Source organism: Salmo trutta, chromosome 18, assembly GCF_901001165.1.
Source record: "Salmo trutta chromosome 18, fSalTru1.1, whole genome shotgun sequence".
Taxonomy (NCBI): domain Eukaryota; kingdom Metazoa; phylum Chordata; class Actinopteri; order Salmoniformes; family Salmonidae; genus Salmo; species Salmo trutta.
The window spans coordinates 49,256,411-49,273,475 of NC_042974.1; the positions used below are offsets into that span (position 1 = coordinate 49,256,411).

The 17,065-nt window shown below is 43.6% G+C and overlaps 1 protein-coding gene across 2 annotated transcripts; it reads left to right on the forward strand.

Moving 5' to 3' along the window:
* The first annotated feature begins 506 nt into the window (after positions 1-506).
* On the forward strand, positions 507-12,842 carry LOC115153440 (serine/threonine-protein kinase ICK). 2 transcript variants are annotated; one of them, XM_029698884.1, is made up of 14 exons: positions 507-661; positions 2,440-2,724; positions 4,190-4,244; positions 6,805-6,926; positions 7,068-7,147; positions 7,272-7,404; positions 9,094-9,265; positions 9,534-9,701; positions 9,981-10,328; positions 10,511-10,713; positions 10,789-10,949; positions 11,343-11,459; positions 11,596-11,703; positions 11,797-12,842. In XM_029698884.1, the coding sequence occupies exons 2-14, from the start codon at positions 2,624-2,626 to the stop codon at positions 11,949-11,951; spliced, it is 1,923 nt and encodes a 640-aa protein (XP_029554744.1). In that variant the 5' UTR covers positions 507-661; positions 2,440-2,623; the 3' UTR covers positions 11,952-12,842. The 2 variants fall into 2 exon arrangements, with proteins under 2 accessions (XP_029554744.1, XP_029554745.1); XM_029698885.1 differs by having other exon boundaries at positions 518-657.
* The last annotated feature ends 4,223 nt before the right edge of the window (positions 12,843-17,065 follow it).

A 17,065-nucleotide genomic window follows, 5' to 3' on the forward strand; every position in this document is an offset into this window, starting at 1 on the left:
ACACACTACCGCACAGTAGGTGGTGGCATGCACAAACAAAATGTTTGAATGCCATGATACCAAAGAAGAAGACCCTTCCTTAATAACCCATAGGAAGTCCCACCTACTACTTCAAAATGTTGAATGGCATCAATGGCTCTGGCCATGCTAAATTGAGCTTTTGGACACTAGAGTCCTCTATCATTATCTATGGCTCCAACAAGGTGTTGGTGTCAGAATAGAGTCAATGGTCAGAACAGAACAGAAGAGATGTTAGACTCCAGAGTGGTGCAGCGGTCTAAGGCACTGCATCTCAGTGCAAGAGGTGTCACTGCAGTCCCTGGTTTGAATCCAGGCTGCATCACATAGGGTGGTGCACAATTGACCCAGCGTCGTGTGGGGTAGGCCGTCATTGTAAATAAAAAAATCTGTTCTTGTCTAATTATTTAAATTTAAAAAATAGACAGGCTTCGTCATAAGTGGGAAGAACATCAATAGGGAAAGTCCAGTAGGTGGCGGTAATATAACATTGGTTGGCAAACACCACTGAAGAAGAATACACAAATCTGCTACACCCTGCCTTGGTGGTCGCGCAGCTGTGATTTGTTGTGATGGCCCTATGTGAGAGTGGTTGACTATTGTAGTTCAGCGATGCTTTGTTCATCGAGTTGAAACAGAGTGGGTGAGCGTCTTTTACTCTTACTTTTTGTCATTATCAGCAGCAATCAAAGATTGATCGTGTGGCTAACGTGAGTTAGCTAGCTAGCTAACCAACGCGTTAACGTTAGCTCGCTGCACCATTGTTTTGTTTCTTGTTGCAGCAGTAAGTTATTTAGCAGTACTGCTAACTAGGTAAACATGACATTATGGTCAGAAATATTACCAGACAGTTTTTTTTTACACTTAATCTTATGCATGTCTTTTGGTAACGTTAGGTCACTAGTTAGCTAGTGATGAAATAGCTAGACTCAAAGTATGTACTCTTAATTAGTAGTGTCCTACCGACAGTTGCAGCCGACAGTAGTTTTCAGTTGCAACTGGTTTCTGGCGGCCTTCGCATAAACAGGTGTTCGGAGCATGGTAGATGGCTAATTACTGTAACACAGGTGGTCTGCCTCCGGTCTGTTAGTGTGGTAACACTAACCCTAGTAATTTAACCTTTCGTTTTTTATTTATTATTTCTCGCTGATATGGAAGATATTCCTTATGTTTCCAAACCGTACCGCAAGCGATGCGTGTTCACGTTTAGAAAACCGATGCCTTCATCTATAAGCGCTAGAGATGTTAACGTTTAACCTTTAACGAAAATACATTTGACCTGTCATGCTTAACAGTTAAGTTAATTTGCATACTTTTGTGGAATGACATTGGTGCATTTCGTTAGTGGTCATGTATCTTATTTATCACACGCGCCAGCAAAAAGAGCCGACTTAGTCATTGCCTCAAAAAATAACAATTCTAAATGCAATCATGTGTATAACTGTTGTGATGGCCACGATTAAAAATAGTGTTTTTTTATTTATCCATCTCCACTCGTAATTAAAGCGCGCCTCCATTTGCCATTCGAGTGCAGACTATAGTCAACGGTAGGCAGGCTGTGTCACCCACCACTATGCAATGTGAGCTTGAAGCTTTTTTTTTTTTACTTCAAATAATGTTTTATCCTGATTCAAAGTAGCCTTGCCAAAATCCATTCACAGAAACGTGGAGGCAATTATTTTAGAGACTTCCTCATGCCTTTAACCAGCATTTCTCTCCTGTTTTATTGGTTTTCATATCAACTTTCTTTCGTTGTCCAGAAGCTAAAAGCACAATCCTAGTCATATTAGCAACTAACGTTAATCCTAGTCATATTAGCAACTAATCATAGTTGTTGCTATTAGATGCCCCCTCGTTCAAAATGTCTAACAGATTTTCATCTCTGACACATGGAACCGCTCACATTAGATGCGCTGTTTAGAACGGTGTTTTCCCGCGAATTGCCTTTTGGCAAATGTTTGAAAATTACGTTTTATTAGCTTCTATTAGCTTGCATGCTCAACAGTAGGCTATATCATTTTGACTCTAAGATGATAGACTTGCTATTGTTGCATGTTTCCATTAAGCTCTTAATTTAAATTGGCCGTTCCTTGTATGCATGCATAGTATTTTCTGGGTAAAAAATATATTTGTTGACCGGTTAAGGTTACTGATGGTCAGATAGTCAGCAGCAAAATTGACCGAAATTTCCATCCCTAAATTAGGTGCTAAAGGTAGTTAGCGTCTATGAGTAGGGTAGGCTAAACGAGTACTACTGTCTGTTTTAGATCTAAGGAGATAGTCAAATAAATTGTGTAACGTGCATTCAATTACAAACTCTGTCACAGATTCCTTGTATTGTTTAAAACTAACCAAGTGTATATTTTCCCTCTGTGCTGGTTTTATGGCTTTCTCTAATGACATCCCATCCCTTTTCCTCAGGAAGAGGCAAGAAGCCCATGACAACATGAGTCCTGCAGCTGTGCCTGTGGTCCACTGCTGTTGTCACAGGAAAATCTGGTTACACTCAACAGATGCAGGGGGCTTCAAGCCTGCCATCTCTGTGTTCCTCCTGCCCATAGTGATCTGATCTTCCCCTAGGCAATGGCGAGGAGAGGGCAGCGCCATGAATAGATACACCACTCTCAGGCAGCTCGGGGATGGCACCTACGGCTCAGTCATCCTCGGCCGCAGCCTGGAATCAGGGGAACTAGTCGCCATTAAGAAGTGAGTGTAGGGCACATTGTCATTGAAATATTATTATTATGAAAAAATATGTCTGATCTCTGTGCCTATCCAGTTCATCCTTGCAGGGTTGGTAGCTAGTGTAGGCTACATATTATCCTCTGGTAGCTAAATTGTAGGGCTTTAGCCTACAAGTGGTTGTAGCTGCTAAGCTGTGTAGTAAAATGAGCTGCCAGTGCCTGTGGGATTTGCTAGGAATGGCATTAGCAGGTGGCCACTCCCATAGTACATGTGGTTAAGCTGACAGCTGGCTAGACAGATGTGTATACAAATAAAAGTGCACGGATGACTGACAGGCCCACACATTTAGCTGATAAAAAAGGCATATCTTGGTGGGTACGGTACCTTTGGGCAGCACCATAAAAGCCACTGGATTCTATTTATAGCTTTGACAGGAAGTGTGTGGGTCAGCCGCAGACGAGCAGCATAAATCCAAGCTAATAAATCAATGGCTAGTATGACATTACTATCTGTTCCAGCTGGCGGATAGCTGTTGATATGTAGGTAGTGTTAAGGGTAAGCAGCAAATTTTCGACCATGGCGCAAAACATTTATTTAATTTAACAGAGCATTTTCTAAATTCCAATGAACCACCTACAACTAGCCATGGAAGTTTAGAAGACAGCGATGGCTTCCAAGTTGGGAATTGAGAAAGTAGCCTATTGCCAAGTAAAGGTTGGTTGTAAAGCAACACTACTGTACCTGTAGACTTTGTCATTGCGCTAACGCTAGTTAGGATTGGCTCGCGAAACTACCACTAACTTCCTTCATACCCATACATGCAGAGATATAAAAATGTTATCCACAAGTTCGCCTGACTCTGGACAGGTAGAACATGCCAGAATCATGCAGTATCCCTCAGTACCAACGTATCAGCGGCTATCTGCCAGCTGGAACAGATAATGTCGGACTAGCCATTATTAGCTGCGTAAATCCATGATGTTGGTGGTTTCTCTGTCTTGAGATTGAAATAGAGAAGGCCTACATGTTATGAACCTGTTTGGTGTTTTCAATCATATTTTACGCACTAAGTATTCATCTCTTATGAATCAAACTTCTTATATCAATTAAGAGTCCCAGTATGTTTTATAATAAAAGGGATCTATGATGTCTGTCCTTTTTATTAAAAGGTAAATAAAGCCCTTTGACAATGAAGCCCTTTATCTACTTCCCTGGAGTAAGATGAACTTGTGGATACCAGTTTTATTTCCCAAGGAAGTTGCTAAGTAGCGTTAGCACTATTGCTGGTAGATAGATACCTTATACTTCCAGTCATTGCTCTAATGCTAGTTAGCATTGGCTTGCAAAACTTCCTTCATACTGGATGCAGAGACATGAAAATGGTATCCATTAGTTCTTCTGACTCTGGGAAAGTAGATAAAGGGCTTCATTGCCAAAATATCCCTTTAAGTTAAGCTAATTGTGAATGATTGCAAATTTGTTTCAGAATGAAGAGAAAGTTCTACTCATGGGAAGAATGCATGAATCTTCGTGAGGTTATAGTAAGTGCTTCTTTCCAGATATGATGCTTGTGGGTAAAATGCTCAACCTATTGATTCCAAAACATGGAAACATTATAAATACAACCTACCACAGCTGTTGACTGTTTCACCTGTTACAGTTTTTGTATGACTATTTACATTCCAGCTCAGAACCACAGAAACCAGCACAAATAATCTAAAGGTGATTCTTCTGTGTACTGCCCTTGGATTTGAACTCTAGATCCTGTGCCAGACATTCATTCCTTACTTTAGAGCTTGGTACCAAAGAAGCATAGCAGCATATTAGAATAATCCAGCCCCTGTGGGATCTTAGTTGGAATGTCAGCTGTAAATAGCATGTGCCACCACCAAGACCCATAATGACTTTCCCTTCTACTAAGAAAATATGGCATGCTGAAAGTTGCCCCCATACTTTCCAGTGCATGGGAAAACTGAGTCCTGCTTCACCCGTTTACTGTGACTTGTATTTATTATGGGTCCCCATTAGCTTCTGCCAAGGCAGCAGCTACTCTTCCTGGGGTCCAGCTAAATTAAGGCAGTTTATACAATTTTAAAAACATTACAATACATTCACAGATTTCACAACCCACTGTCTGTCCTCAGGCCCCTACTCTACCACATATCTACAGTACTAAATCCATGTGTGTGTGCATGAGGCTGTGCCGATGTTTGTTGCTTCACAGTCCCTGCTGTTCCATAAGGTGTTTTGTGTTTTTACCTTTTTTTAATCTGTTTTTAAATCTAATTTTACTGCTTGCATCAGTTACTTGATGTGGAATAGAGTTCCATGTAATCATGGCTCTATGTAGTACTGTGCGCCTCCCATAGTCTGTTCTGGACTGTGAAGAGACCTCTAGTGACATGTCTTGTGGGGTATGCATGGGTGTCCGAGCTGTGTGCCAGTAGTTCAGACAGCTCAGTGCATTCAACATGTCAATACCTCTCATGAATACAAGTATTGATGAAGTCAATCTCTCCTCCACTTTGAGCCAGGAGAGGTTGACACGCATATTATTAATATTATCGCTCTGTGTACATCCAAGGGCCAGCCGTGCAGCCCTGTTCTGAGCCAATTGCAATATTCCTAAGTCGTTTTTTGTGGCTCCTGACCACACGACTGAACAGTAGTTAAGGTGTGACAACTAGGGCCTGTAGGATCTGCGTTGTTGATAGTGTTGTTAAGAATGCAGAGTAGCACTTTATTATGGACATGCCTCTCCCCATCTTAGCTACTGTTGTATCAATATGTTTTGACCATGACAGTTTACAATCCAGGGTTAGTCATCTCAATTTCCACATTATTAATTACAAGATTTAGTTTAGAGTTTAGTGAATGATTTGTCCCAAATAAAATGCTTTTCGGTTTAGAAATATTTAGGGCTAACTTATTCCTTGCCACCCATTCTGAAACTAACTGCAGCTCTTTGTTAAGTGTCGCTGTCATTTCAGTTGCTGTAGTAACTGACGTGTATAGTGTTGTCATCTGCATACATAGACACTGGCTTTACCAAAGTCAGTGGCATGTCATTAGTAAAGATTGAAAAAAGCAAGGTGCCTAAACAGCTACTCTGGGGATTTCCTGATTCTACCTGGATTATGTTTGAGACTTCCATTAAAGAACACCCTCTGTGTTCTGTTAGACAAGTAACTGTTTATCCACATCAAAGCTGGGGGTGTAAAGCCATAACACAAGTTTTTCCAGCAGAAGACTATGATCAATAATGTCAAAAGCTGCACTGAAGTCTAACAAGACAGCCCACACAATCTTTTTTTCATCAATTTCTCTCAGCCAATCATCAGTCATCTGTGTAAGTGCTGTGCTTGTTGAATGTCCTTCCCTATAAGCTTACTGAAAGTCTGTCAGTTTGTTTACTGTGAAATAGCATTGTATCTGGTCAAACAACACATTTTTTCCCCCAGAAGTTTACTAAGGGTTGGTAACAGGCTGCTTGGTCGGCTATTTGAGCCAGTGAAGGGGGCTTTACTATTCTTGGGTAGTGGAATGACTTTATCTTCCCTCCAGGCCTGAGGGCACATACTTTCTAGTAGGCTTAAATTGAAGATGTGGCAATATCGTGTGTTATTATCCTCAGTAATTTTCCATCCAGATTGTCAGACCCTAGTTGCTTGTCATTGTTGATCTGCCCTGGTTTGCTTAAAACATTGTTTTTTTAATCACTAATGGCTGCACTTTTAGAAATACCAGTTGTCTCCCACACTGTACCCAAGATGATATACAGGTTATTATATATATTTTTTTAAATTGTACCTTTTATTTATCCAGGTGAGTCGATTTAAGAACAAATTCTTATTTAGAATGACATCCTGGCCAGTGACCACTGGGAAGTGCTATGATTGTCAAACCATGTTTTGATTTTGAACAAAAATGTTTTGTTATATGGCAGGTTTAAGGGTGTGGCCTTGAATGTGTTAACGTTTTATGTATCGAAGTCTTACATGGAGTGTTGCAGAGCTGTTTTTGATGATATACAGATTGAGGTGAGTTCTTTATGCCTGTTCTTGATTGCTGAGGTACCATCTAATTTGTTCCTTCTTTCAGTCCTTGAAGAAACTCAACCATGCGAATGTGGTCAAACTCAAGGAGGTTATACGGGAAAATGACCACTTGTACTTTGTGTTTGAATACATGAAGGAGAACTTGTATCAACTAATGAAAGACAGGTAAATAAGTATATATATATTTTTAAATCATAGCCTAAATATAGGCTATTTGAAATGGGTTCAATGCTTTGGATACATTTTCTCAGTATGTCAGTAGGTCGAAATCATGCCTCATGTATTGTTATTTGTATCATGTTACAGGTCTCGGCTGTTCCCTGAATCTGCTGTGCGAAATATTATGTTCCAGATACTGCAGGGATTAGCATTTATTCATAAGCATGGTATGATCCACTGTATACTTATCAGAACGATACACTAGCATGGAGATGTTTTTTTAGTTGCACATTTTCTATAAATGAGGTACACTTGTTACTTTGTATTCTCACTGTATGATTTTCCCCTCAGGATTTTTTCACAGGGATATGAAACCTGAGAACCTTCTGTGCATGGGACCAGAGCTGGTGAAAATAGCTGACTTTGGGCTTGCCCGTGAGATAAGATCTCGGCCGCCGTACACAGACTATGTTTCAACAAGATGGTTAGTTTTGTTACCTCCATATGATGTGTCTGACACCATTTTGTGATTGATCAGTAAGACAGAACTTGGTCCATCTGAATTTATTGGTCTCCTTTTCTGTCAGCTTGTGACATGATTCCTCTTGTATTTTCTCTCATGTGCAGCATCAACCAGCCTATAAAGCCTTTCTTCCTTCCTTGTGTTGAGACCTTAGACTGCTGCTCTATGTACAGTCATTGAACACTGTTCACTTTAATGTTTACGTAATGTCTATTGTTCTAAAATTGTTTCTGTAGTTAGACAAAGATAAGATTAGCATTCCTGCAACATTATACTGTTTGAATTTGATTTAAACCAATTGATTATTCACTTTATGTACAGTGCATTCAGAAAGTATTCACACCCCTTGACATTTCACATTTTGTTACGGTACAGCCTTATTCTAAAATGTATTAAATATATTTTTTTCCTCCATTAACCTACACACAATACCCACCAAGGACACGGTGGCCTCCATCATTCTTAAATGGAAGAAGTTTAGACCCGACCAAGACTCTTCCTAGAGCTGGGTAATAGAGTTCTTCTGTGGAGGTGGTTGTCCTTCTGGAAGGTTCTCCCATCTCTGCAGCCCTCCATCAATCAGGCCTTTATGGCAGTGGCCAGATGGAAGCCACTCCTCAAACAAGATTCTCTGGTCTGATGAAACCAAAATTGAACGCTTTGGGTGGCCGAGGCCATGTGTCACGTCTGGTGGAAACCCGGCACCATCCCTACAGTAATACATAGTGATGGCAGCATGTTGTGGGGATGTTTTTCAGCGGTAGTGACTGGGAGACTAGTCAGGATCGAGGGAAAGATAAACAGAGCAAAGTACAGAGATCCTTGATGAAAACCTGCTCCATAGTTCTCAGGACCTCAGACTGGGGCGAAGGTTCACCTTCCAACAGGACTCGCCTTCCAACAGGACAACGACCCTAAGCACACAGCCAAGACAACGCAGGAGTGGCCTCGGGACAAGTTTCTGAATGTCCTTGAGTGGCCCAGCCAGAGCCCGGATTTGAAACCAATTTAACATCTCTGGAGAGACCTGGCAGGGCTTGAGAGGAACTGCTGAGAAGAATGGGAGAAACTCCCCAAATAAAGGTGTGCCAAGCTTGTAGCGTCATACCGAAGAAGACTCAAGACTGTAATCGCTGCTAAAGGTGCTTCAACAAAGTACTGAGGAAAGGGTCTGAATACTTATGTAAATGTAATATTTCCATTTTTTTAATGAATTTGCAACAATTTCTAACGACCTGTTTTTGCTTTGTCATTATGGGGTATTGTGTGTAGATTGATGAGGGGGGGGGAAAAAAACATTTAATCAATTTTAAAACAAGGCTGTAACGTAACAAAATGTGGAAAAAGTCAAGGTGTCTGAATACTTTCCGAATGCACTGTACATACACTATTCTCAATATGGATCATCCTATATAACTACTGCTGTACATAACTTTTTCCCTATTTGTCTATACATCCCAAGTATATCCCGGACACTGACATTGCTAGTTCTGATATTTGTTTCTTCTTTTTGGGGGGGATTATTTGTGTATTACTGTGGTTCTGTTAGACATTTACTGTGTTGCTGGAGTTAGGAACAAAGGCATTTCCCTTTACCTGCTTTAACATCTGCTAATCTGTGTATGCGACAAACTTTGATTTGATCTCCAGGTACAGAGCTCCAGAAGTGCTGCTGAGGTCCACCTCCTACAGCTCTCCTATAGACCAGTGGGCTGTTGGCTGCATTATGGCAGAGCTCTACACCCTCAGGCCTCTGTTCCCAGGCTCCAGTGAAGTGGACACCATCTTCAAAATTTGCCAAGTCTTGGGAACTCCAAAGAAGGTAGCCTTCTTCTCTGGGGCTGTTAGATCCAGTATATCAACCTGATTATAAGCTATACTGTCCTCACATCTTCATGTAGAATGTCTCACGGTGTTAAATGCATAAATCAAACCGCACTGAAGATGTGATTGGTCTTGTGTGACATGCTTTTGAAATTAAACCTTTTCCCACAATTTTTGTCATAACATTTTTTAAATGATCTGTTTTATTTCTGTATGGTGAAATTGAAGCAGTTCAATAATAATTGTTTTTAATCCACTTCCTCTAGAATGACTGGCCAGAGGGCTTCCAGTTGTCGGTAGCCATGAATTTCCGCTGGCCTCAATGTGTCCCCAGTAATCTGAGGAGTCTGATCCCCAACGCCAGTACCGAGGCCATCCACCTCATGAGAGACCTACTCCAGTGGGACCCTAAGAAGAGGCCAGCCTCTGCACAGGTAGCTAACCCTGGCTGGGGCATATCTCTGTTAAAACTGTACTAAAATAAATGTTGAGAATGGATACATATGAACATGCATGCATCCGTAGAATAGTTATTTTAACATCCACCAATAGACTGGTGAATACTGAAATAAATAATAGATCTACAGCTGTGTTAGCTTGTGCATAGCTAAACAATTTTAGATATTCTAACATTTAATGGCATGTTGGCTGATTAATATGTCCTGCTTAGGGCTGAATGGAAACCAATCAATCATTTTATTCTCCATTTGCAGGCCCTCAGGTACTCGTACTTCTACGTGGGTCAGGCGTTGGGCACTCCTCAGCAGATCCTGGAGCAGGGCAGGCCTCAGCCTGGTCCTCTACCTCCACAACCATCACAGCAGCAACAACCACTGCTGCTCAAACCAGTGCCCCCTCCCCAGTCAGTGCCCCCAAATCCACATTTCACCTCGTCCAGGCCCCTGCAAGAGATCGAGGGAGCCCCCACCCTGGTTCCATTATACCAGAGGCACACAGAGCTGCTGCGAGAGCAGCCCAACCGCATTGTGAAGCAGGAGGAGACTACGAGAGTCCCACAGACCCGTTTACCTTACATTGTTGATAAGAGCTTGCAGAGCCAGGTGAGTTTGCGGTCACCAACCAGGGCTAGCTGAGCACGAATGCTTGTCATCAGTGTAATCATGTCATTAGATGTTAGAATACCTTGTTAAATTCATCAAATTCAATGGCTAGGCATGCAAAGTTGATGAAATGTAATTGAACCATTTTGCTTCTTTGTTAATACACCATTTCCTTTTTCCAGTTGACCCAGGAGGCTGAAAATGCCAACTTCTTAAGCTATCAGGTGAAACCTAAGGGTGGAGGACGCCGGCGATGGGGCCACGGCTCAGGCCTTTTAAAGGGTGACGGCTGGGATGACTTTGAGGACACAGAGTTGACCTCTCTAAGTGTTCTGTGCAAAACAAACTTTCCTTCTGAAAAACGAAGAGAGGAGACGTTGAGCAGGTGAGACTGTCCCCATGTGATATCAGTTTGATATTTTCAGATAAAGGCTTTATGCATTTCTGCTTTGTCTTTCAGGTACGGAAATGTTTTGGATTTCAGCAACCCCAAAGGTAAGGGGCAGGTGTCGACAGGTGACAATGCACCTTTGAATCTGAACAAGGCCATGTCCTACCAGGAGCCTTTGAGGACAGCCTCTGCCAAACAGCATTACTTGAAGCAGTCAAGATATCTACCAGGTAGAAAATATAAAAACATTACCTTCTTTACAAATTCATATTTTCAGTAAGGAACGTCTAGTTACTGTTTGTATATCATAAAATTGGCCACTCATTATTCGGCATTGAGCCTTTTTTATCAGTAAACTTTGAACTCGGTTTATTTGCCATTTGTCTACCAAATCAGAGACATACGCATGTACATGCTCTGATATAGAATGCCAAATAATTTTTTTAATCTGGGTGACACTACATTATTTTCATCACTTGATTTATCAATGATAATCTAAGGATTGGTTAATGTTGCTGAGTCATGATGATTTAGTCTTGTTGAGCCACAAGGGGCAGCTTGTTGTGAATTACGTTACATTGCAAACTTTCTCAACTTCCTAATCTCTCCTATCTCACCCGCAGGTTTAAGTACCAAAAAAAATATGGCAATAAATTCCAACAAAGACTACAGTGAAAGCAACCTCTGGGGCAGCAGCAGTATTCCTGTAGGAGGGACGTTTCCTAGCAGAAACACTCATGGTAACGGTTTGGGTTGGGACCAACGTCCTGTCACCTTACTAAACAGAGGGCTGTGGTATAAACTAGGGTGATGTCTGTCTGTTTCCAGTAAAAATGTAACTTGAATGTCCTTTTATCTTTGATGGCACAATCGCAGGTTCAAATACACTTCCAAGTGGATATGTACCATCCTATTTCAAAAAAGAGGTTGACTCTGCCGGCCAAAGAGTGCAACTTGGACCGATAGGGGACTCGACAGCATCAAGTGAGTGTGCATTGAGACTACAAAGATCAGTTGTCAATCCAGGCTTAGTGCTGTGTAGTAATGTAATAATGTGGTTTGTCCCTGGTGTCACAGATTATGCAACCTGGAGGTCGTCAAGCAGAAGTCAGATGGGTGCCTCATCCTATGTGCCGTCACCCACCAAGACTACACCTGGCCTACGGTCTCGCCTCCCAGTACAGGCCATCCATGGGCGCACAGACTGGTCTGCCAAATATGGACACCGCTAGTGGCCTCTTTGGGGCACTTGTGTTATGGCCTGGTACAGATGTCTGTATTCCTGATTTCTCTTTTCCCTATAAAAGGAAAACATCAGTTTTTCATATCAAAGTATGTATGTGTTATATAGCAATAACCTTGGTTTTGTATTATTCTGTGTATATATTGTTCAATGTACAACCTTTCCAATGTATGTGTATTATATGGCAAAATGCACTCAGCAAAAAGTTGGTGCTATCACATGCAATAGATTATTTTGAAATTTTGTTTGTGACAAAATCCCTACAAGGTTTGTTTATTGCATAGCTTTCTCACCCCCTTTGTTGCCTTTGTAGAATGTTTGTTCCATAGATTTTGTAAAACGCCTCCATGATGTTTAAATTACCTATCCAGTCTTTATGCATTTTATATTTCATATATCACTGTGATATTTTGGCTGAACCCTGTTTTTATGTTGCCGATTTGTCTTGTTTTTTTGTAGTTTTAATATATTTTTCTTGGTGCTTTCTTTCATGAGACATTCTGTAATGCAATACAGAAAAACACTTGTATTTGATGCATTATTTTAGATTTTTTTTCTCTAAAACAACTGTGCTTATTTCAAGCAGAATTGGTAACACTATTAGCATTAATATTATCTTTGTATTGAATTACATTGCTCTTTTTTTATTGAGAGAGAGGCCCTACTGTTGACTTGGTTTATCTGCTGGGCCAAATTGTACAAACATATATAACTGCCAGTTACCAAATGCCATTGCAAACTTTTTATTTATGTGGTATTGTAATGACACATTATTTTCTTGATAACTGTTTTTGGACAAGCTGTAAGGTCATGTCTTTGACATCAATTCTGTTTTGGTTTTATATTCAATAAACTCATTGGTGGATAGACTCTAATTTGATAATGCATCGTCCAGAAACATCTCTTTCCCAAAAAATATGTTTGAATTTTCAAACTAGTTTTCATTTGGAAGGTAGGTTTATTTTTTATTTTTTTTCAAAAAATTACTTTCGCATTTAAAACAGAACCCTACTCATTACTCCATGTGTATAATCTAGCCTAGGCTCACTTGTTCCCACATAAGATTTAGTTATCCCATCACTTTGTCTGCTAAATGACGTAAATGTTGAGAAAGACCCATACGAATTGTAGTTACAGTTTTGAAATGTTAATATTTAAAAATGACGTTATGACATCTCTTGAGGAAATGTAGGCGCGAAATCGTCAGAGAAAATGTGATTTGTCTTTTAATGTTTATTCACAATGTGTAATCTTACCCATGATGCTACGCTGACATGCGCATCTCCAGTCCTCCCATTGGGTTGCCACAGTAATAAACCCCGCCTATTTCTACAATTGTTCTTCTAAAGCACACTACCCCCAAAACTTTTTTTTATGTTTACGATATTTTGACTTCTAAACACAAATATTCACCCTTAGTTAATTTTCTCAATCTAAAGGCACAAACTAGTTTCGAGTCAACGTCTTAAGTACTTGAACATGTTACTACTCCGACCCTGTGAAAGTGAAAAACTGACAAGTTTTAATTTTCGTCAAAAACAACTTTACACCGGAGGAGTGTCGAGATGACAGACCCAATTAATTGTTTCTACGAATGAGTTTAGCTAGCCAACATCATGACATCGGACTTGTTTGAGTGGTAAGGTTGAAGCAACCGACTGAAGAGGAAAGTCAAGGAGTGAAGTCCGGGAGGTGCCAAGTTTTTCTTTATAATGTCGAAATAAATTATCCAACCCCCATATCACCCATAAAATGATTAATTAATTCAAGGTTTACGCAAATATGTCCATTCAATAGAGAATTCGGTCAGAAAAACATAGTTCAAACCCTATGTATCTACATATGTGTAATGACCCGGCTGGGTCATAAAAGGAAAAGAGACGGACTCTAGGTGTGCAGGTCAGAACACAGGTTTATTCCTAAACTGGGCTATTGTTCAGGCCACAGCCCACGCCGCTAAATACCGAACGTACACAATTATACCATGTCGAGTTAAGGGTCACCCCCATAGGGACAGATCAAGGCCCGAACAGAAAGAGAGAGAAAGATGAGACAGTAATCCCTATTTATGCATTTCCAAATCCCGCGGGATTACCCATCATACCCCCCCAACCTTTCCCTCTGTCCTAACACATTTAACCCCTGCTAGTAGCCATGAGAACCATAACACACCCACAAACACAGAACACAATACCGGGTCGTTACATAGCCCCCCCCCTTTCTAAACCCTAGCCCCTAGGGTTACACACAAAATCCTTAAAACGACCCGGAGGTCGCATCAGTCTCTTGGGCCTCCCCGTGGCTCTCACCGGTGAACCCCCAGAACACTCATCTGCCCCAATGTCATTTCCAGCGCCCTCCGAAGATGCAGCCCCCATCCCAGGCTCAGGTTGCGCTAGAGTCTCCTCGTTAGACTGTTCCCGTGGGCTCACATCAGAGACCTCACTCCCATTTCCTACCGTTTTCCTCCCTCTATAGGGTGCCAATCGGTCCCGGTGGACCACCACCTTCCTGCTCCGTGGGGGGACCTCCACCCGGTACGTCACCTCCCCCACTCTCTCTATCACCAGACACGGCCCCACCCATGCACTGTCCAGCTTTGGGCACCGCCCCTTCTTGCGCGTGGGGTTGTGAAGCCACACACATTCTCCCGCTCCAAAGTGCCTCCCCCTAGCGCGCGAGTCGTAGTGGCGCTTTTGGCGGACCCCTGCGTTCTCGAGTTGCTCTCTTGCGAAGGTGTGAGCCGCTTCTAACCGGTTCTGCAGACGGCACACATAGTTCGGGCCAGGCAAAACTCCGTCATCATTATCAGGAGGGTGGCCAAACGTCAGTTCGGCTGGGGTGCGCAACTCACGACCTAACATTAGTAGCGCTGGGGAGCACGCAGTCGATTCTTGAACAGCCGACCTACATGCCATAAGAATAAACGGTAAGTGGGTGTCCCAATCTCTCTGGTGTTTTGAGGTAACGATGGCCAGCTGCTGTGCTAACGTTCTGTTAAATCTTTCCACCAGCCCATCACTCTGGGGGCGGAACCGTCTACCCAACTCTGAGAACACCCGTGACTCAAAGTTTCTCCCCTGGTCGCTGTGAATAGACTGTGAATAGACTGTGGCACCCCAAACCGACTGATTATTCCCCCCACCAACGCATCAGCTACTGTCGCTGCCTCCTGGTCTGGGAGAGCGTAAGCCTCCGGCCACTTGGTGAAGTAGTCCATAGCGGTTAGAATCCACCTGTTACCGCTGTCTGTGGTTGGAAACGGCCCCACTATGTCTACCCCCAGTCTCTCCATGGGCTCCCCTACTGGGAATTGTTGTAGGAGGGCGTGTGACTGACCTGGAGGTCCTTTTTTAGCAGCACACTCGTCACACTGCCTACAAAAGTCCTCAACATCCCTCCTGTGCCTGGCCCAATAGAAGCCTTTATGCACGCGCTTTAACGTTTTGGAGACCCCAAAATGCCCTGCGCCAACTCCCCAATGAAGCTGCTGTAACACGCTCCCCTGCAGCCTTTTGGGCACCACTACCTGCCAAGTAATTTCTCCAGTCGCTGGCTTTTTCCACCCCCTCTGGAGCACTCCCTCAGCCACTCTAAGGACTGTGAATTTAGCCCACAGTCCCTTGGTGACTGGTGATAGAGGGGCTACTTCCCCCCACGGCGGTCGTCTTCTCTCTTCCACCCACCGCAGCACAGGACGCAGCTCTGCGTCCTCCTCCTGGCGACGCCTCCACTCCCCAACGTCCACAGCCTCAAGCTCCCGGCACTCTGTCACCCTCAGCTGACTCACCGTGGCGGTGACTCCCTCCTCCCTGCACAGTTCTCTCTCTCGCTCCACCCGTTTGGCGCAGTACCCACAGCCAACCTCAGCACACGGGCGGCGGGACAAGGCGTCTGCATTGCTGTGGCGAAGGCCGGCTCTGTGCTTCACCTGGAAGTCGTAGGGTTGCAGCTCCTCCAGCCAGCGGGCAATCTGACCCTCTGGCTCCTTGAAGGAGAGAAGCCACTGCAGGGCGGAGTGATCCGTCCGGACCACAAACGGCAGGCCCCCCAGGTAGTACTTGAAATGGCGTACTGCTGCCACGACAGCCAAAAGCTCTCTCCTTGTCACGCAGTAGCGTTTCTCAGCCTTATCAAAAGTTCTGCTGTAATAAGCTACTACGTGTTCCCCATCAGGACCACGCTGAGCCAGCACAGCCCCCAAACCCTCATTGCTTGCGTCGGTGTCCAGGATGAACGGACGGTTCGGGTCTGGTGAGGCCAGGACAGGGGCCTCCATCAGGGCACGTTTGAGGGCCTCAAACGCCCGCTGGTGCTCTTCGGTCCACTGAAAAACAGTGTCCTCCTTGAGAAGGTGGTTCAAAGGAACCGCTACCCCCGCAAACCCCTTCACAAACCTACGATAGTAGGATGCCAGCCCCAGGAAGCTCTTAACCTCTTTTTCCCCCCTGGAACTGGCCACCCCCTCACAGCCTCTACTTTGTCTGGCATCGTGCTGATGCCCTCACCACCCAGCTGATGCCCCAGGAACGCCACCTCCCTTTGCATGAAATGGCACTTTCCCGGATGTAATTTTAGCCCCGCCCCCGAGATCCTCTCCAACACTCGCCTAATTGCCCCCAGTGCCCCCTCAAACGATGTGCTGTGCACCAATATGTCGTCTAGGTACACAACACACTCGTCTCTCGGAACCCCCGCCAGCACTCTGTCCATGAGCCTCTCAAAGGTGGCAGGAGCATTACAGAGCCCGAAGCACAGCACCTTGAACTGCCAATGGCCCCTATCAGTGGAGAAGGCCGTTTTTTCACGTGCCCCTGGCGAGAGGGGCACCTGCCAGTAGCCACTGCGCAGATCAAGGGAGGAGAACCACGAGGACCCTCTCACGTGGTCTAGCGACTCATCAATCCTCGGTAGGGGATAAGAGTCTTTAGTGGTGACAGAATTTAGGCCCCTGTAGTCAACACAAAACCTAAGTTTACCCCCTTTCTTAGGCACCATGACGACCGGCGCGGACCATGGGCTATCTGATGGCTCAATGAAATCAGCCCGCAACATGTCAACAATAGCTGTGTCTGCTGCTTCCCTCCTGGCAAGGGGAATACG